The sequence below is a fragment of the Poecilia latipinna genome, unplaced genomic scaffold (assembly GCF_001443285.1).
Source record: "Poecilia latipinna isolate Pla-1442-1.1 unplaced genomic scaffold, P_latipinna-1.0 Scaffold281, whole genome shotgun sequence".
Lineage (NCBI taxonomy): Eukaryota > Metazoa > Chordata > Actinopteri > Cyprinodontiformes > Poeciliidae > Poecilia > Poecilia latipinna.
Genome location: NW_015112897.1, coordinates 698,903 through 720,805, shown reverse-complemented (window position 1 = coordinate 720,805; position 21,903 = coordinate 698,903). Strand labels below are relative to the sequence as shown.

The window sequence follows — 21,903 nt, the reverse complement described above, 5'->3', positions numbered from 1 at the left end:
ATTCCTGACAGAACATGACCGACAAATGCAATAAAAGTGAAACAAGAACGCAAAAACATTTTTCATCCAGCAACTAAGAAGAACTTGAGATGCATTCAATGCTAATTTTCTTCAGGATTTTAGAGTTTAGTCAACAGGAGTCCTGCTAAGTTTAGACAAGTCTTCAGAGACACATTATTCAGTCATAAGCATGACTCTGTTCATTTTATTCAGGTGTGTTTATCCAGGGACAACTCAAAGTTTCAGGACGGCGGCCATCTTGCTTTCGATGATTAAAGACAAATTAGGGACAAAAATGTAAAACATTTTCAATTCGATGAGTTAGGCATATTTTGTCTATTCAAAGCATGGCTAGAAGTGGAAAAGTTTCTGCTGAAGTAGTTTTGTTTTTAACTCTGTAAACTATAATCTGCTTTTTATGCGGTGAATTGTTGGAATGCAGCATTTTGTCCTGAAGTGATGAAATGTCAGTAGCGGGATTTGCGGCACATGTCGCAGCGACACGCCTTCGCCGTCAGGATCTCGATTTCGTCGTAGTGCCGACCGCGCGGGCAGTCCAGGCGAACTTTGACCTGGAAAACACAGAATATCCACGGGCTGTGAGCAAAACTTTGCTCGCCAAACAGTTTTTACACGGCTAAGAATAAATTTTAAATACAAATGACCTGTGAAGGATCGTTAATGACCACAAACGGCCAAAAAGATTTGAGCAAAGTGTTCTTAGCTTCATGAGAACACTCTGATAAGAGAAGCATTCTCTGTACAGGCTGAAGCTAACAAATGTGTTGATGGCTACTTATTATTTGCTCCATTTACTTCTGAAGTCAGAACTTAAAACATAAAACCCAGTTTAAGTTCAAACCGTTCCAAATTTGAAAACCAGTGGGATTGATAAATAAGGATGATTTATTCCATACCTTACAGTCCGATAGACTTGGATTGAACTTATTACCTGAAATTTGTCTCTTAAATACTTTAGGGCAAAGTAATTAAATTTCAATTCATTTCATTTTATGTATATAGTGGCAAATTACAACATGTCATTGGGAGGCATCCATCATTTTACATTTTAAAGATATTGTTCAAAAAGTTTCCGTAGGTCATCAGAAGTCATCATTAATACCTTCAAAGTAAAAAGCAGCACAAACAAAATGTTTTGCTGCACAAACGTAGCTGAGTCGTTTGACACCAAATTGGTTTAATTTAGTAAATATGAGTGTGAGGTTGGTTGACCTCTGGAAGCTTTTTTATGAATATTTTTTTAATTATAGTGGCACAAATATTTTTTTTTTTACTGTACAAACGTAGCACAAACATTTGATGCCATTTTGTTAAATGTTGGTAATATGGGGGGGGGGCTAGTTGACCTTTTAAACTCTAAACTTTCACTCATATCTTCAAAGCAAACGCAGCACAAACACATTTTTTTGCTGCACTAACATAGTTGGATTGACTGGTACCAACTTTGTCTGATTTGTAGAAGGTAGGGGTTGGTTGACCTTTCATGACCTCTGGAAACATTCCATATTTTTAAAATGATAGAGGCACAAAAGAACATTTTTGCTGCACAAACGTAGCACAAATGTTTGACAATTTTGTAGACTTGAAGAAGATACTGCTAAGGAACTTTATTTATTTTACTTTAAATTGAAAACCTAAATATTTATCCTTTAACCAATCACCCGGAGCAAAATGTAGGCTGATTTTTTATTTTGTTTGTTACTCTCACAGGAGACAACATCCTGAAAAGGTCCATTTCCCTTTGTAGTACAGTTTTAAAATCTGTATCTTGATGGTGGTGCCTTCAAAACTTGGTATTTACAGGTCCAAAAAGTTCAAGAACCACTGATCTAGACTCAGAAAACAAAGAAAACCGCACCTTGGCGTCCTTGCTGATGGTGCAGCAGCGTGAAGCGGAGGTGATGTTGTGTGTGAAGTTTGAGGCCACCAGAACCGAGTATCGGGACGGGAAAGCGCTGGACTCACAGTAGCCCACGCAGGCGTACACCAGATGGGTCCCTTTGCAGGTGCCACGACGGTCGCTGCGGATCGTCACGTTGATGGCTGGAAGGAAGGAGGAACTGGACTCAGCAGATCAACTTAGAGAGGTTTGAGATTTTCCTTACTGTACTAGTTCTTAAAACTAGCTTTTTTAAAGATGCATTTATTTTGGAAATAGAAGGTTTCCTTGTTAGTTTAACAAGTTGTGAAGATTTATAACCTCTACCTGAACTGAATCACTACTTTACGTAACTGCAGGTATGTTTTCAACATACAAATCCAGTAATTTCACAATTTATTTCTCTCTTTTTTCCCCCAACAAAGTTAACTTTTTTTTTTTTTTTTTGCCAGATGTTGTAGTGCAAAGCCATTTGCTACTTTTGCTATATTGAAACTCACGGTATAGGTGGCATCCTGGGGTTTGTTTCTCTTTGCTCCACCCCAGAGAGAAGAGCAGCAGCAGCGACATCAGGGCCAGCAGGCAGATGTGTGAGATGCTCTGCAACATCTGGGCCGATCAGACAAAACGGTACGTTAAACATTGCTGGAATCCTACAGTCATTAAGCTCAGTGAATTAAAGAAGCTCATGTTTTATTTGCTTATTTAATTGAGTCAAAATTTTTAATTGCTTGTTTTGTGGCTTTGTTTGTTTTACCTGAACAGGTCTCTCTTGTAAATGAGATATTGTATCTCATGGAGACAACATGTATAAATAAATAAATCATTTATCTGGGTTCTTTGACTTTCAATTTAAACAAGTGAAGGCCTCTCTAAATTAATTAAAGTGTCTTTTGTTTTGCTTTTGGGCTGACAAAACCAAATTTACACATGGAGGGATTTATTTTCTTTCTTTCTTTCTTTTTTTTACCTCACTTTAATGTATTTAGCAGTCAGTTTATGCGTCATCTTGACTACTGAAAGTCTTTATTCTACAGTATGAGGATTTTCCATGTAGGAATTCTATGTTAATATCTCATTTGTGAGTTATCCAAAGTTTTATATCTTTTTCTTTTGAATAAACGCACCACAAAAACAGGTCAAACATGGTTTTTCTATCCCTACTTTAAAACATAAACATGACAGAAACTTTCTGTAAGAAGGAAAGAAACACCCAAACTATTTGGACTATTTTTTGAGGTTTTTTCACAGGTAAAATTGCCATCTGACAGTTTTAATCGTTGTCAGTCTGAATGGTTCATGTGTAGTCCCGTCTCCACCGAAAGATGTTACACAGACAAACATGAGCATGTTAACACGTTGATTTTCAACCAATTTTCTGCACATTTGTTATCGCTGCGACTGAATATAAAATATGCCGGGATTTATTTGCAAATTTATTGAGAGGTAACCCAAAAGAAAATATTTCCCCCATGTCTCCTAGGGGCTCCATTAAAAAGTTTCTTATCCTCTTCTGCTCAATTTTCCCCTCAAATTAAAGCCTCCCCCCTTCCTCTGAGGTGATTTCCCCTCCTGCAGGACTGAATAATGTGAATAATAACAGCCCTGTCTGTGTCTTTCCAGTCTGCCTCATCGAACAGTTACCTGCTGATACATGCACATACACAACTTCATCACGTTCTCCGCCTCTCCCTCTCGCTGCACGGAGCGTTAATGCTATACTGTGAAATCGTTTTCTTCATGAACGTCAGTCCAGATGTGATATGTACACATGCTGAGTGACACCCGGCCCCCTCCTGACTCACACACTCCCACACGTGTGCAAACAAAGCTAAACTTTTCCTGGGACTTTGGTGATCCTGACCTCTGCCCTCCGCTTTGCCAGCTTTTTCCAGGTTTGTGAATCAGCGCCGTGGCGGCAGCAGAAAGATCCCCGCTGGGACTCAATTAGGACCGTAGGAACGACCACAGTAACAGGTCAGCACTGAGGCTGAGTATTTACATTTGAGGCTTTGTGTCAGCTGATGGCGAAGGGGAAAACCCTGTTTTTTCCTCTTATGTGGGGTTTCCACTCCAGAAGGTTTGTTCTTTCTCGCTTTGGGGGCATCCGTTAGGGAGGCTCCAATAATAACGTTACAATCAAAACGTTTCCTCTGTCATAACTAATTACCTATAAATGTTTTTGTCAAGGCTTTAAAAATTGGCACTGAACAGGGTATTTAATGTATCTATAGTTAAGGCCTCAAAATGTCTTAAATTAAATTAAAGATGTAAGTTGGCCTTAAATACTTTAATCACAGGCTGTGCTGCTTGATCTTGTATATCTATTTGGGTTTTTTTTCCTCGCAGGACTTTACTGTCAGAAAAAGGTGTGCAGATGTGTTCAGACATCTTGTTGCGTTCTGTGACTTTAAGCGGTAATCTATAGTGAGTAAATGCAAATTTTTTGGCCAGTTTTGAGGACAAAGTTCATTTATATCACTGCCTCATGTCTGTTGCCATCCTTTACAAGGCCAGTTGCATTTTGTACTCCCCAAAAACTTTTAGTTTTGGCACTACCTGGATTAGGAGCCCCAACTGTCCCCCATATTGGCATCAAAATGTCTTAGAAAGACTTAAATTTGACCTTGTGAAACTTGCAGAAACGCTGCTGGATAGAATGATCAATTTTGCACAGAAAAACAGCAGACGGTACTCTTCAAAAATCCTTCAAAATATAAATAATAATGTATAACCTTTAATTAACAGTTCAAGTTAAAACCACAAGCTTTAATGTGTTTTATTGAAAGTGGTGCATTAATGTTGTGGCATTTTTGCCACAACATTAATGCCACAACAAAAATGTGGCATTTTTTTACTGAGAAAAAAATGCCTGATTCTGAGAAGCATCAGAACATCTCAGTGTTTAATCATCATCTAATGTGGGAAGAGTGTTTCCCAATTGCAAACCTACCAAGACAGGGCCAACTGGACAACATTAATCAGAAAAGCAGCCAAGAGGCTTGTGGTGACTCTGGAGGAGCTGCAGAGACCCACGGCTCAGTGGGGAGAATAATGACCCAGTCAAAGTCTAGACTTAAACTTAATTTTGATTCTCAGATTCTCCTCGTCTAATCTGACTGAGCTTGAGCTGTTTAACAAAGAAGAACGGGCGGACATTTCAGTCCAAAGCTGACAGAAACATAAAGGCCCTAAAGGACTGGATTCAGATGCTCACCACACGCTTTAAATTTTTTTATTTGTAGACAAGAGTAAAAACCCATAAACTGAAGCTTGTCAGAGTTGAAAACATGTAATCCTTCAGGGGCTGTGAATACTTTTGCAAGACTCTGTGTATCTGTTGTAGAAAATTTCTTGCAGTAAATTTTACTCTCATATCATGCTGGACAATATGGCCTAAAAATAAAATCTTAGATTTTTTTTTTCCACACCAGATCTGATTTTTATTTTTCTCACTTTCTTTTCTAAAAAAGAAATTACAAATGACAGAAAATATTTTTAAAAGTGGATTTTGTTTCAGTCCTCTCTTCTGCACAATGTCTAATTACCAGAATATATTCATAATGATAGCAGAAGAAAGACGCAATTTGACCAGAAAGACATTCTAAAATTACATGAAAAAAAGCTTTTTAATTAGAAAAAAGCTTGTAGATTTATGAAATCTGACTTGATCAGCTCAGTTCAGCTTAAATTATTATTTTAAATAGACTCAATTGTTTCAAAGTAACTTTATGTTGATTTATTAAAAGATTAAGTATTTCTGTTAAGCATTAAATATTAACTGTAAAACCAATACCAAAGCATAACTTCACAAGACGCTGAACATTTCTCATTAAAACTTTTGTTATATTTTGTGTTGGGGTTCTGATACCCTACCCCACTTTATTTATGCAATGCCTCTCTTTTCTCATAATTTAAAATAAATGTTGCATCCTGGCCCTCATGTTTTTTCTTAAAGTTGACCTGTATTCAAAGTCCAAATAAATAAAAGCTCCAAAAAAGTGCTTGTCAAACACGATGGCTGCCCAGGGTGTGCTGACTTAACTGTGGAAACTCAATGGACTTAAACATGGAAAAAATCAAGATTTTACCAAAAATTAGTTTTCAAAAAACTAACAAAAAAATGCATGAACTTTCATGCATTTTTTTTTTTTTTGCCAAATGAAAATAATCTCCATGTTACATATTAATCAAGCCAAAATGTATTTAAACAATTAAAATGCGCTCATCTGTTTTTGTCCAATTGCTTTTATTCATGTTTTAAAATCATAACAGGCACATTTAAAAATAAAAACCTGCAAAACACCAATTTAGATCTAATCGATTTTGAGAAAACATAATAATGTGTTCTGTTAATGTGACTATTTTCCAATTAACTTCAGCATTTACAGCTAAATCCTGTTCATTAAAAAAATTATTTTTTCATGAAGAGGACTAAGAAGAAAAATACGTTTTAGAGTTTTTCTCACTAATGACATGGATGATGAATTAAATGTGGTTCTTACCTGGACAGATGAGAGTTCTTGTTTTCAGGTGAGTTGTCTGACAGGTGTGAGAATGTGTGTCCTGAGCCCCATGCAGGGATATATGTAACACAGGTAGAAGCGACACCACTTATAGCTTTTGACACACCCACGATTAGAAAGATGAGTGTGTGGGATTTCCCCCCGCCGACTTCTCTTTCTCCTTCTCTGCAGATTATCCTCCTACCTGCACAACCAAATTCTCCAGAAATATTCAGATCTTTAACCTCTTTCCTTATCGTTCGAGTTACCTTCCTCGCATCTCCGACTGGTCCACCGGTTTTAAGGCTTTTTTAGGGACCACTTATTGCAGTGACACAGAGGAAAACTAAATAGGTTTTCCATCAGTGCAGAACACACACACACACATGCACACACTCACACACACACACACACACACACACAGTTGACTTTACCTTACTGCATTCTTCTAGATAAAGACTTGCATGTAAAAACACACTCATGCATAAAGAAAATCACATAATAACTGAAGTTTGTGTGCTCAGGTGTTGGTTTTTGAACACTGTAAATGAGTTAATAAGCAGCAAAAACATACACACAGCAAATCTGTTTTTTCCTCAGGAAGGACAGAGTCAGGTCAGAAGATCCTGTGGGTTTGGATCAGCTGTGTGTCTGTGTGGCTTCAGCACATGGTAGGTATATTGTGGGGAAGTGTTGGCTCTGTGTCATCCTAGCAACAATACTTACTAAAATCCAGAGCCGTTTTAGACCAACGTAGCTACCAAATTAGACCAATGATAACAGTAACTCCTAAACAGCTGAGCTATCAACCAGAAAACTGTCTTTTTTCTGCAACTTTTGATTTGGATTGACTTTAAAAAGACAGAAAACATAGTATGGTTTTATTATGGGTTATGGTGAGGTGAATGGATGATGTATAACCAAGATTTAGCTTCTCAGCTGAGGCATAGTAAACCTTTAAACATATTATGCAAAGTTTACACTTTGCATGTTTTTATACTTTCATTTGCCTCTACTACTTCTAAAACAGCTCATACACTTAAAAAATCACCCAGATGATAATAACATTAACTTACTGTCACCTTTTTGACAGTAAGTTAATGTTTTTTGGAGTCTGGAAAATGAGCTGTTTCAACAACCTTCCAATTGTTCAATCAAGTTTATTTGTATGGCACATTTCATTGATTGGTTTCATTGTCATCATAAAAAACACAAAAATACAAAGTTATCGAACACACAGTCAACAACTGAAACATTACACTTTGTCGAGTACCATCATTACACATCAAAATGTTGATTAATGTTTCATTTATAATGTTTCAAAAGCAACTCCAAGCTGGTGGGAATTTAGTTTAGAATTAAAGGCACTCAGTGCTTCGGCTGGTAAGTCACATTCGACAGACATTTCACCGTTACCTAGCAACACTAGCAGAGCATCAGCACATTTGGTCAGCTGGTTTTGACCGCTGTATGGGTGCATCTCCAAGACAAGCGTTTTGTTGTTGACTTCCCATCCAGAAACCGCCTAATGCATTTTCAATAGTTGTACAGGAGGCTCCAACTTCTGCTTTTCATAGATGCATGATAACATGAGTGAAAGATCTTCTTCCTTCTGTACAGGTTGGTACGAAATGATAGATTTGATCCCGTTTGTTGTAACACATGTTGTGTCACTGACACCTGGAGGGTGTCGTAATGGTTGAATTTAGCGTTTTAGCATTAGCTTTTGCTAAACACCATGTTGGTATAGCGTGTTAGCTGAACTAATGTTTATGATTAGTGCTTTTGGATTAGCACAATTAACTATTTAGTTAATGTTGCCCACCACTACAAATCTTACTAGTTAATTTTATCCAGGGATCATCAAGGATTTTTAGACATAGCCATAACAATCACCCTAATCTTTAGCTCCTTCTGCAAACTTTCAATAAGATTCATGTCAGAACTCTGGTCCATATTATTTCTAGTCAGACAAACCTTGTTTGTGACTTTAAAGGATTACTTTAAACTTAAATCTGTTGGAGTAATGCTCAGTTGTTGTTTTTTTTTTTTTTCATTTAAACATGCAAACATCCTGTAAAGAATCATCATGCAGCCCCAAACATTTCCACTCTGATGGAAAGAGAAAGTATGATGCCATCGTCTTTACGTCACGCTCTAACTCAAAGCTGTTAGCTGATGCCGATCCGCGCGTTCAGTCACAGATTCTACGGTTTCCTCCGATTACTTTCCCACCGGCGGAGAAAAGCCGAAACACTGGGTCTGAATGAGCTGCAGCACCTCATCAACAGAGAGACGGGACACACACACACACACACACACACACACACACACACTTACTCCATGGTGACTCAGCGAGGTCACTGATGTTTCTGTCGCTCAGGGGCTCTGCCGCTTTCCGATGTCATGGAAACCACGGCATCTCAAGGATGTCGTTAAAGTGTCCGCATGGAGTCCAAACTTGTTAACGTAATCCGTGTGTGAGTGTGGGTTATGTCACATCCGTCTGCTTGTTTGAGTGTGTTTCTGTCACACGTGTGTGTGTGCGTGTGTGTGTATGTGCGTTTGTGTATGTCATTTTGGGCACACTGACAAAGTAAAGAGAAGATTAGACAAAGTTTTTCTGTTTCTAAGATGACTGGCTCGTATAAAATCATGTACGCAACCTTGTAGACAGGAGATACATCCACAATTGTTTTTACTTTTTTGTTTTTGTTTCATTCAAAGCTTGAAGGCTTGATGTTACAGATGCAAATCATCTATTAATGAGTTAATCTAAAGTCAGTTGATCTCATCTATCAACTAATGATTAATTGATAAGCGGCCATTTTCTTGAAAACCTGAGTTTTCTCCAGTATCAAGAGGCCCAACCATCTTTCCATAACACAAAGTAAATTTAAGTACAAACACAGTGCAACAATATCATTCTGGTATTCATGAATACAGTTTTCTTTTAATCATTTTATTCAGCTCTTGTGCATAAGCAGAAATCTTTTTTATTGATTAAAAACAGGTGTCTATCAGAAGGTCTGACACTCTGTGTCCTCCATGGAGCAGAAGGTGCAGTGGCATTGCAGAGCCATTGGGTAGTGGTAGAGAGGGGAGACGTTGGGCAGGCAGCCCGGCAGCCGAGCCGTCATGTGTCGGATGCGGCTGTAGGTGCAGACACGGTGGTGCCGGTGGATGTACGGCGGCTCGATTATCGGTCTCTGCAGGGTGCACAAACACAAAACACATCAAAGGCAGCTGCAAACTGGTTGTTCCTACCTATTTTATGAAATATACCTGCCATAATTTTACAGGAATATAGTAAGGTAATTTTATGTATATAGCACCTTTTCAGCAACAAGGTAGTTCAAAGTGCTTTACATGAATTAGAAGGAAATACAAACAAAACAACAAAACCAAAAGAAAGACCAAAAGGAAAGCTAAATATTGGTTCCCATGTTTAATAAAAATAAGTAGTCCATAATTTATAAACTATTAGGGGTTTCTCTGGCTCTTAAGTTTGTTCTGGATTAAAGAGGTATTTACTAAGTGTTGGTTCTCCATGTTTGCTAAGATTAGCGAGACATAAAATTAAATGTTGGTTCCAGTTGTTCTGGGTTGAGTTCTAAATTGCATAGAGCTAAATGTTGGTTTTCCATTTAACTTTCTGGGTTGTTAAGTAAAATAGTGACATGACTTCATATAAATGCAACAGGTCCAATTCAGTTGTTGCAATGCAGTTTAGAACAGCTGAAATTGAATTGAAAAATTGAAATTGAAATCCAGAACTATAGAGTTTATTCCATTTATACACAACAGTAAGTTTTAGTAAATTGTACAATTGTAAGTGGTAGAAAATCTCCCACAGATTTAATTAAGCAAACAGAATATTTGATTATTTTTTATTTTGTCAAATTAATTCAGTCATTATTTTGGTAAAATTAATGAATATCAATAAAGTTATCAATATTAATTGATTCTGGTGAAATATAACATGAAACATTTAAAAATAATCTGCACACTTTAGACTTTTATTCTTCTTTAAAGTAAATATTTGTTGACATATATTCTCTTTTATAAATAGGATTTAGAAAGTTCTGGTCGTTGTTTTACCTCCCAGGTATGACAGCGCCCCCAGCAGGCCTCCGTGGTGATGTGCAGCCCCTTACAGCCTGGCTTCTGGGCCACAAAGGAGAACTCGCGCACTGCGCAGCCCCGGAAACTCTGGAGCGGCGTTGTCATGGAGACGCACACCACGGCTGCCGCGGCAACAAGGAGGAGGAGTACGGAGAGGGAAAGGAGACGCAGCGGCATGCTGGGTATGTTGGGAACACATGAAAACAGTTAAAACAAATAAAGCGCTAAAATATTTGTTTTTAGCTTTTTGTCAGGTCAAAATGTAATGATTAAAACTGGATAAACTAATCTATACCTTATTATTATTATTATTATTATTATTATTATTATTATTATTATTATTATTATTATAAAATATGATTTTGGTCATGTAATGGTCTAATTTAAAGAGAGCCCTTAAAAAGCATTTTTTTTTTTTATCTAGCCTCAACACAGAAAAATTCTAAACAAAAAACGAGTTTTCTCTCGTTTTGCATGAGTGAAATCTATCAAACTAGAAGATGATTCACGGCGCCCTCTAGTGTTTATTTAAAAAAACATTTACTTTCAGACCACAATAAATTGTCTAAGTTGTACATATAACATGGAGGGGAAATGGTTTCTTGTACTTTTGCTTAACTGATACAATCAAGGGTTGTTTACTTATTAATGCTGTTTTATTCATTAATAACACCAAACGTTTTGAATATAAATTATCCGTACTGTGCTTTGTAGAAAAAACTACATTAAGCCATTTTACGTATCTATTCCAACTATGTCATTTTTAATGATTACTTTTCAGCATAGTAATAAAGAAACCTCACCTTTTAAGCTGAGAACTTGTTGAGGTTTCAGCTGCTTGTGTCTCTCAGTCTGGACAGTCCGGTGAATGGAACCAATCTGTCCCTGTTGTTGTTAGAAGGCCATTAGGGTGGACGGACACTCTGACATCATAGCAATTCAATGAAATACCATTAGATACCCCAAGTCAGAAATAATAGAGTTCCTGGAAAATACTCGTGCTTGTCTATATTTTCTTAACCTCAGTCTGCATCCGTCTTTGAGTGCATATGTGTGTGTGTGTGTGTGTGTGTGTGTGTGTGTGTGTGTGTGTGTGTGTGTGTGTGTGCGCGCGCACGCACTTCTGGCTCAGTGTGCTCTGAGTGGAGGAGTGGCAGAACTGACCCTCCATAACAAATACATACACACAGTTTGTTATAACTGGGACTTTAAACTGTTCAAATCAGAGAAATGCTGAATGTTACTGAGTATAAAAAAGTTTCTATAGATTAGAAGTTGGTTTGAAACAATACATTTTCACTATCGTCCAAGAAATAGGATCATAGAAAACTGTGTGAGGAACACCGTCAATCAAATAAATGCTCGCTTTTCCAACTCCTGACTCACCATTACACAACAAACATTACGTTTTTCCTCAAGTATACTCAATAAAATGATCTTCCCTGTGAAAATGCATATTGAGCACTAACCTTAAAACACACTACCCAGTTGTTTAAACAGTTTGTAATAATAGCCAGTTAGAGTAAATATTTTACATTAATACATTTTTTCCTGTTAATTTAGCCCTGACACTGACAAAAACAAGGTTACTTCTGCTCATTGTTATAGGTAAAATCGTATTTGAATACGGTTCAGTTAATTTATTCATTCATCTATTTGGTTTCGAATCCAGCTTATCCATATTTATGCGTTTATTTATGGTTTGTTATGTGTTTCTGTATTGCTCTGAATTGCCCAGTGTTTGCTGGAGATGGGCACCAGCAGCCCCTGTAAGGATATGATGGATGTTTGGTTCCTCAGTGAATCAGACATCAAATAAACTCAGTGGTGCTTTACGTGTGTCTGTTACCGCGCCTGCAGCAGTTCAGACTTAGTTAGTATGACCTCATCAGACTGGGCCTGCAGAACGTTAGAGAACAGCACCAAATCAGACATGACACCACTGTGGACGTTTGGCATCCAATTAATGACAGTAGAGTTCAGTGGAAAGATGTTTAAAAATCCCAGGGAGCTTCATAAAGCTGAAAGAAGCCAAAAGTTGTTAATTTCAAGAAAGAGATACTCAAACGGGTTTTTACCATGTTCGATTTGGTAGTTCTGTGTGTGTGTGTGTGTGTGTGTGTCAGGTTTTTATATCCTTTTGAGAACCTATTTCTGTCTACAATGTGGGGTTATGGGGACCGTTGCCCCTTGTGGGGACATTTTCTTGGTCCCCATGAGGGAAATTGCTGTTTTTGGGTTAGTGGTTAGGTCTGTGATGGTTAGGTTTAGGGTAAAGGTTAAGGTAAGTGTTAGGTATGTGATGGTTAGGGTTAGGATTAAGGTAAGGGTTAGGCTGTAGAAATTAATGGAAGTCAATGTGAAGTCACCACAAGTGATGAAAACATGACTGTGTGTGTGTGTGTGTGCCCACGCACTAGCAAACACTTTATGTTACAAAATTATAATTCTTCCTAACCACACAACATAATGTAACACACACATATACAAGCTACTATTTTTGAAAAAGCTGATAGTTTATATTTAAACTCTGTTTTTAATGTTTTAACTTAAATAATGTGGACTAAGAGTGAATCTAACTCAGGGACCTTGAACATTTTAGTTTACTGCTGGAAATGTTTTTTTTTTCTTCGTTTTACAAAGGAGTATAAGGGCCATGCTAACAATTTTTTTAAATTATGACAGTAAAATTAGAATGTTACCAGAAAAAGTCATAATAGTGTGAGAAATAATACAACAATATTGTACATGAATTTATAACATCATAAATTCATGATGTTATAAGAATAAAATAATAAAAATGTGAAAAATGTTGAAATCTTAGGAAAATAAATTCATATTACATGAAAAGTCACAAGAAAATAGTAATTTTATGGTAACATAAATTATTTAAAAATAAAATAAAATGAGGAATGTTGAGCATCTTGTTAAGTTATACTTTAGTGTCAGTTTTATAAATAGGACATACTTAATTTTTTAACACATCAATATGAAATTATTATCAATAGCAGGACTTTGAAACAGTTGTGCAAACTATTAAATTTATTTTGAAGAAAGAATCGAGAAACTGATCAGGTCAGATCTTGATCACTTTTTTCTAGTAATTTCACAACTTTCTTCTGGTAAAATCATGTCTTTCTACTAATATTAAAAACAATCTTAGTCTGGCCCTAATGCGCCGTAATAAATTTTACCTTTGGAGCAGAAGAAAAAATCTACAATGATTGCACTGATGTTCTCTACTTTAGAAATAGTTGAATTTTCACAAATATATGAAGTAAAAAAAATTCAAATAAAGCACACGAACATATTTTATAACCTTTCTAAATTGCAATATTTAAAGAATTTTTCTCATAGCATTGACGGAGATCAAAGTGATGACATAAAAAACAACACAGACTCCCAGAATGTTTTCTCAAAGTGAAATTTCATTTTGTTTTTTAGCACATAGATGTTTTTTTTTCCTCCAGTCTACACCCCCTGTTGTTATGTTATTACGTACAGTAGTAAGCTTCTCTACATTCAAACCCCCCTCCCTCCCACTGATGTGTTGGTCCCCAAAATATACATCTTTTCCAACCTCTCTATCATCCTCTCTATTGTTTTTATCATCAACAAAACAAACACAGATCATTGGGCAGACAGTGCAAATCTAGACGTTCTGTGAAATTGCTACGTAACGCAGTTGTAGTTTTTATTAACATTATATTCTCGTTCTGTTGCTCTGACTTATTGCCATGCTTTCATGTATAAACTCTTTCCGTCTCTCCTCCTTTTGCTTAATCGTCACTGCCTGTTGTCATTCAGTCCCATAGCGTCACCCCTCTGATTTAAAGCATTTTCTTTAATGTAATTTGGCTCAATAAACATGGCCAAAATATAGAAACATGACAGTCAGTGAAATCAACATAACATGTCTGTCTGTTGGGTGCGCTCTGAAAACACTCCCCTCTCCTCTCTCACTTTTAGTCTTGGATTAGGGCTGGATTAAGGTGAATTTATCAAATACTCAGAAAATCTGAGAGCAGTGAGAGCTGGGGTTTTGTTTTCCTGGAGACAGAAACAAGCAAATGTTTATGTGTGTGTGTGTGTGTGTGTGTGTGTGTGTGTGTGGTTTTTGTATAGTTTTCAAGCAAAAACACTATAAAAAAAATAGAATAAAAATGTCAACCAAAAAAAAAAAAAAGTAAGAAAGTTTATGCCTGAAAGGTGAGACTTTTGTCTTGGCTTATATCAGTTGTGTTTTTTAATAGTTGCTTTCCTGAATCAAGACAAAGTTTGAAATCCATCTGAATGTTTCCAGATTAGAGGAAAAGTTTTTTTTAACAGTTTTACTATAACAGCAACAGCATTGATTAACATTTGACCTAAAACTGCTATGCAAGCTTTCCCAGATTCTGTTATAAGTTCATGATATAACTAAGTGTTGAGCTCTTCAATGTACTTTTTAAAAAAATAAATTTTCCTGCCTAATATTAAAGCTTTGTAGGAATCAAGATAATAATATTTAGGTCAACATTTGATTAATTTTTTATGTAATCGTTGTTTTGACTCAGATAATTAAATGTCTGTTGCTCATGTTCAGGTATTTATTTGTTTTTTCTTGATGTTTCACCTCAATCAGAATCTTAGAGGGATAATAATTCTGGTTTTATTTTGAAGTGGGGTTCTGTAGAGTTGCATCAGCTGTCAGCATCTTAACGGTGGATCATTCTGTGAGGTAAGGTCAACAAAGCTGGAGTTTCTTACTGAAAACTGAAATTGACAAAACATGAAACTCAACTGAGAAACAAGAGGTGCTATGGTGCGTCTTCACGTAAAAAAAAGGTGTTTCATGCTTTATTTTATATTTTTTTATGCTCTGACTCGATAGATGGAGAGGTTATCGAGTTTTAAAAAACCCTGCTACAACTCTACCCAGAAAACTGTTAGTTGTGCAACTCAGTAAATTGACTATTTGCTGTTTGAGTTATGAGTTTATTGCATCTAAATCTGAGTTTAGGAACATTTCCAGATCTCTGTTGTTGACTATGTGTTCAAGGCAAGTGCTTAACTACGCTGGATAGTAAAACAACTGTTTTTGTATTTTAAATTGCAACTAACCACTAATATATGTAACCTGACGAATTTCATTGAATGTAATTAGATTTATTTCAACTCTTTAGGATGAAATTAATCTAATCAAATCACCCCATTCACCAATTTGCATCCCCATTTCCTCCCAAAGTATTACCAGTTCATGCCATTCTTCCTCATTTCTTCCCTTTAAAGAAACTATTTTGTAGCTTTTTACTTCACCCTATATTGTTTCCAATAAACCTCAAACCACCACACAGCTAGGGTGGCGTATGTATACCAAAGGTGTCTGTTGATTAAAACTCAAAACATTTTAAATATCAGATTTGAATCATCTTTGCTGCCACCTACTGGTGAGTTATGCCAAATTAGGCCTAATTTGGAAAAATTTGCATGCAATTGCCCATATTTATATTTATCCTGTATGCACTATATTCTAATGATAAATCTCAGCTTAATCAAGGATTAGTTTGACACAAAAACAAACAAAAAAATATGTATATGCTTGCAAATAAATTCAGGTAGCTGCAGGTTAAGCCATCAGTTTGTTTGATTGTTGTATTTTCATGACCTTTTGAGATAAACTGTCATAAAAATATTGAAATATCAAATGTAATTCCATTTAATTGTTTAATGTGATCTGACAGCATTTTGTTACACCCTGTTTCCATATATTTTGGTTCTGATCCCCAACTGACCCGCTGATTAGAGTCACAAAAACACCTTACAGCCGACTCAGCAGAACATGGAGAGTTTTTGTAAATAGTTGGATGTCAAAGACTTTAGAAAAAACTGTTTGAAACAAAATGTTCTGTGGTAGATGCCACCATGTTATGATTTACAAAATACGGTATGAAACGACCAGAACTGCAATGGTACAAAATGTTTAAAAGGCTGAGTGACCAGGATGATATTTGCAATGAACTGGAATAATATAAACAGGCCGAGCTGAGCGTGATGTTAATAAAATAAGTATTTAAAATCCTTCTTCACCCAATGGAAGTGGAAACTTTACTCCTAAAGGTGTATGAATTTCACAACTTTGTTGATTCAGGCTTGATCTGGTGTGTGTTTGTAAGAGTTTCTGAAGGTTTGCCACAAAGCAGCTGACAGGTAGCTCTGCGTTTTTAGCATTTAAAAAAAAAGAAACAATCACTTACATCGTGCGGTACATTCGAGAATCAAACCCCCAATCCCTTCAAAAAGGAGAGGAGAGAGAAAACGAAACAAACAGAAAACTGCTTCTTCCTCTCAATCTCTTGTCACTCTTTCTACGCTCGTCTTCTGCTCACCGATTCTCTCACTCACTCACAGACACACACACACATACGCATCCACAACCTGAACATCACCTCCAAATAAGGTTACATTTCCTGATCAAATAGAAAATAAATAGCATCAGAATTGATTTTTTTTTCCCCCACAAAATGAACAAAGTCATACAAAAAGACAATAAAATGAACAACATGAACAACAAAGCAAAATCATTTCTTGTCAAATTTACAAATAATGTACCTTAAGACAATGTGAATATCACGGACGCAGCAGGAGATAAAACAAGAGTTTCTTTTATCCTGTCTGACTCCCTACAAACACACAGATTATCCTGAAAGAATGAAAATATTGCTAAAATAACTTTTTTCTGTTTTTCTCCCCTCTCTTCATCCCACTACTCTATTTTAATGATCAGACAAGAATGAACAATGATTCTGTTGATTCACAATGAAAAAAGTTTTCATCTCCACGGTCACCTTCTAGCAGCTTCAGGTCGGCCGGACTTACAGACGTTCCGGGTTCGGAAATCCAACCGGACTGCAGCACTTCTTTTTTTCTTTTAGTTTGAAACCGCAGTGGTGTGCTTCATTTATTCACCTATTATGTTATAGATCCGATTAACCAAACTACTGCATTAATACAACTATTGTTCTCATCGTGAGTTCATCGTAATTAGAGCAGAGCAGCAAACTGTTTTATTAGTAAGTTGGGCTGAAGCTGCATTTCCACCACTTTACCAGCTGGTGGCAGTAGAGAGACGGCTGCATTTCATTCAGGATGGGGTGAAGAAGATGGCAGCTAGCTAACATGCATGTAGCTGCATGATCTGTATGTATGTTTTGCACATGTGCTAAAAGAAATACTTCCAGCTGTGGGGAATTTTTATCTCTGTTTTTTCTTTCTTTTTGTATTTCATTGTAATCATAAAAATAATATATGGCATAAACGGAATGAAGATAAAAACGATTTAATCACATTTGATAGGTCTTTCAGAGGGCGCATCAACAGCGTAAATATCTTACAGTCCCCTGAGTCCAATACAATTCCACTGAATTAAGAGAATTATTACATTGTCTAGGAAAATCAAACTTCTTAAAGCAAGTAGTATTTAAATTAACATAAATATGTTGCACTTTGTGGATGATTTTAAGAACTGTCTTTTGGATTTTTGGATCGTCCCTTTAGGACGAAAAAACTGGGGAACTGCTGTAATTTAGCTTCTCCAAGGTCATTTCTGTTGGTTTACGGACTTGGCATGATGTTAAACACATGCACACTTAAGATGAGCAAACCGATAAAACTCCATTGAAGCCTAAATTATGAGCTCGTCATTCTTTCCATACACATTTTGTTTAGCTTTGTTTTGTTGAGGAGTACGGAAATTTTTAACTGCCAGAACTTGGAAATAAATTCAGGAGCAGCATCTTGTTAAATCAAGAAAACATTTTTGTTATAACAAGATAGAGATCTTGTTATAACAAGATTTATATATTATTAAAACCAAAATATCTTCTCATTTAAGTAAAAAAGGTTGTGACAGTAAACAGCAACATATCTTGAGATTTTTAGAAGTCATCTAGAGGAAAAAGGGTGAGAAGGAGAGTCGCAGTGAGCCACTTTACGCCTTTTTAACGAGACGCAGTCTGTCAGATAAGCATTTTTACATGTGAGAAACTTTCTCCTTTTAACAAGTTTTACATTTCCTTTTACCAAGATATAAAACTCATCTCATTATAGCAAGTAACTTTCTCATTTTAACATTTTTGCGTCTTATTGACAAACATTTCTTGTTTTAACAAGTTTTGCATCTTGTTATAACGACAAAGCTTTCTTGTTTTAACAAGACATTTTCTCATATTAACACAGTTTACATATCCTTATAACAAGAAATAAAACTTCTTGTTTTAATCACAAAAAATTCTCGTTTTAACTAGATATCGCTCCTAAATTTCTCTCCAAGTTCTGGCAGTTAAGTGCTTCCGTAGGGAAAGGATTGCAACACGTTAGCTTCTCTAAGGTCAATGCTGATCTCTTTCCGATTTGGCGTTGTGTTAATGAACACCCTAAAAGCTGATTAAACTCCTGCCTTATAGAAATGCCCACACTTCCTAATGATTAATTCAGTAAGTGTATTTTTTTTGCATTATTTTGCTGCTACTTTTTCTCTTCAATTATAGAAAAAGAGCAAGAATGTGCTTAGTTTTTCCCGTATATATGTATGTTTGTAATAAAATCCAAATGTCGTCTATGATGCTTGCAGCACGTCACCAATGTCAAACATTCATTTCAAAGTAAAAGAAAAACAGCTGCTGCCTGTCCAGTTCATTCCCCCTTGTTAAGGTCTGTTAAAGGGGTATTCTGCTGAATTTCAGCACTCACATTATGGCCTCACACTGCGTAAAAATTAGGATTTCCAGTCGGCCTTCCCCTTTTTATGGTTTCTGCTACACTAGTGTTTCTCCCATAATACACTACAGAAATATCCAGACGTATGTATATCTATATATATTTATATATATATAAAAACATCATCATCAGTAGTAGTTAGAGTAGAGTAGTAGTAGTAGAGTAACAAGTAAGAAGAAGGAACAATATTGTACTTTATACCAGAGTCATCACCTTCGTCATTAAGGTGTTCCGTCGGTGGCGCCCAGAGGAGTGGGAGGAGTCAGCGCCACACCTGGCTGTTTGTGTCTGAGTAAATCTGTGTGTGTGCAGGTGTTTTGTTTGTGTGAGATTCGTCTCCACAGCTCCTTCCTCTGATATTTACAGCAGATACATACATGTTTGTGGGTTGCCTGTGTGCAGCGATCGCTTTTGACATTTGTGTGAAATTGCTTCGCCTGTTTTTGTGCTATGCACGCGAGGAGTTAGCATCTTTCAGCTAAAAAGGTAAAGATGAGGCCACGGTACGGACTCTGTTGGTCGAATGTCGAGACAAGTTGGACACCAAAAGAGACGCTTTTTTTTCTGTCTCTAGTTTTGCAAGTTTACTGAACGGGATATTAAATAACGTGACAGTCTGCACCTGTTTGGAGTTATGATCTGCAACATGTACAGCTAAAAGTGAACCAGTTTCACACAACGCTGTCGGAAACAAGGCATCACAGAGATCGCACCTTTGTACAAGAAGCTGCCACCTCCATGATACAAGATAAAAACAACGGATTTTATACCTTTTCTGTCTCCCAACACTTTCACCACCAACCTCAAGTCCCACCACCCTTTCCCCAGTATTCCCCCTCCTGTGTGCAGCGGCGCCTAGGTGGCGCTCTCCCCGGCTCCGGTGGAGGCGCCGCTGGGTTTGGGCTCAGGCTGGTCGGACTGGGCCGTCTGCGGGGACGAGGGGCTCAGCGGGTCTCCTCTCTCGCCCCGCTCCTGGAGGTTGCGCTGGTTCCTGGCGGCCTCCGTTAGCATCTGCATGCGCCGCTCCTGGTACTCCTCCAGGCCTCGCCAGAGGTCGGCACGCTCCCGCTCCCGCTTCATCTCCCTGGCCGGGCGCAGAGACAGAAACCAACATGGTTAGGAGAGAAGAGAAGGATTTTATTTAGGAAAACTCATTGAAGAGCCATGAATTACTACTGTAGAGTTACACAAGTCAGTAAAGTCTTTTAAAGCCAATTCACTAAAAAAACTGCAGAAAAATAATCCTTCATCCCGCTCCTTTTTCCATTTCTTTCTTCCTTGTGTCCTTCCTTCTTTTCTCCCTCCTTTCTTTCCCTTATTGTGTGCTAATGCCATTTCTTCCTTCATTCTTTTCTTCTTTCCTTCCGTCCTTCTCTTGTTCCCTCCTTCCCTCTCTTTCATTCTGTCTTTCCTTCCTTCCTTGTATCCTACTGCCATTTCTTCCTTCCTTCCCTCCATCCTTCCTTCTTTGCTTCCTTCCGTCCTTTCTTCCTTTTTTCTTTTCTTCCTTCCTTGTGTCCCACTGCCATTTTTTCCTTCCGTTCTTTTCTTCCTTCCTTCTCTTTTTCCTTCTTTTCCTGCTTCCTTCTTTGCTCCCATCTTCCTTCCTTCCTTCCTTCCTTCCTTCCTTCCTTCCTTCCTTCCTTCCTTCCTTCCTTCCTTCCTTCCTTTCCTTCTTCCTTCCTTCCTTCTTTCCGTCCTTCCCTCCCTCCCTTCCTCACTCCCTTCCTTCCTTATGATTTCTCTATTTAAACTTCTGACCTTAGTAGAAATATCTGCCATAAAATCTAAGTAATCTTTAATATTTTAAAATTATTAACCAGGAAAGTCGAACATGTAAAAGTTGGGAATTTTTAATCAGTTGTTGTGGAAATAAAATTAATTTGTGAGCTTCTTTGGAAGCGCTGCTTCACCCTTCCTTCAAAGTTGGAGAAGAACTAGTTCCTCCTCCTAGCAATAAAAGTGACTTAGTTATTCCCCTGAACTGATTCTTATCTCCAGTTTGAAACTAATAAACAAAAGGATCAGGATTTTGTTGCCGGCTGACATTAACCACACTAACCTCTGGATTACTGTCTCACTGGACAGATAATGGAACAAGAGCTGATTTAAAAATGACTCCTGTTTCGTTCTGTCCCTGAACACAACACGACGGTGAGTCATACTCACTTCTGTTTCTCCACTTTGTAGGAGGCAGTGAGGTCATCAAACAGTTTGCTGTTCATCTCCATGAAGGTCTTCAGCACGTTGTAGATCAGAGACACGATGGTTCTGGAAGAGAACAGGAACACTTTGAAAATATTCACGTTTTAGGACAAAATGGACAAATCTGGATTAATCAAAATGTTGGGATTAAAATGCAAATAGAGACTGATTGATACTCCCCACCAACATTTAATAACTTTTGCAGCATAAAAATATGATGAATGAATGTGATCAGTTCATCTCTCAGCAGCAGTAAGTTTCACTCTTAATTTTTAATAGTTCACTAATTCACTTTTATTCTGTGTGAACTGAACTTACATGACACAGAAGTTACTTATCAACACTCACAACTCACAAAGGATGAATATGCTGTTTAATTTGATAAATAACCTCCTCTAATATGTAAATTAC

The 21,903-nt window shown here is 37.1% G+C and overlaps 3 protein-coding genes and 1 long non-coding RNA gene across 5 annotated transcripts in view; 1 reads left to right on the top strand and 3 right to left on the bottom strand.

Moving 5' to 3' along the window:
- Positions 1–2,774, bottom strand: gpha2 (glycoprotein hormone subunit alpha 2). Its single transcript, XM_015033894.1, has 3 exons — positions 2,401–2,774; positions 1,880–2,064; positions 1–572 (listed from the first exon to the last, which is right to left on the bottom strand). Exons 1-3 carry the CDS (start codon positions 2,507–2,509, stop codon positions 468–470), a joined length of 399 nt encoding a protein of 132 aa, XP_014889380.1. The 5' UTR covers positions 2,510–2,774; the 3' UTR covers positions 1–467.
- A 6,525-nt stretch (positions 2,775–9,299) lies between these two features.
- LOC106948305 (glycoprotein hormone beta-5-like) lies at positions 9,300–12,341 on the bottom strand. The gene is made up of 3 exons (XM_015033896.1): positions 11,334–12,341; positions 10,507–10,708; positions 9,300–9,614 (listed from the first exon to the last, which is right to left on the bottom strand). The coding sequence occupies exons 2-3, from the start codon at positions 10,705–10,707 to the stop codon at positions 9,426–9,428; spliced, it is 390 nt and encodes a 129-aa protein (XP_014889382.1). The 5' UTR covers position 10,708; positions 11,334–12,341; the 3' UTR covers positions 9,300–9,425.
- The window catches only part of LOC106948306 (uncharacterized), a 48,170-nt gene continuing 36,907 nt past the window's right edge, over positions 10,641–21,903 (top strand). For both annotated transcript variants that reach the window (XR_001425147.1, XR_001425148.1), the window contains exon 1: positions 10,641–10,712. This is a non-coding gene — a long non-coding RNA (uncharacterized LOC106948306). The remainder of the gene's footprint in view (positions 10,713–21,903) is intronic.
- ppp2r5b (protein phosphatase 2, regulatory subunit B', beta) overlaps positions 19,014–21,903 on the bottom strand; it is a 41,784-nt gene continuing 38,894 nt past the window's right edge. The window contains exons 12-13 of the mRNA XM_015033893.1: positions 21,457–21,558; positions 19,014–20,371 (exon numbers count right to left, since the gene is read on the bottom strand). Coding sequence (XP_014889379.1) covers positions 20,143–20,371; positions 21,457–21,558 — 331 coding nt within the window. The 3' untranslated portion in view covers positions 19,014–20,142. The remainder of the gene's footprint in view (positions 20,372–21,456; positions 21,559–21,903) is intronic.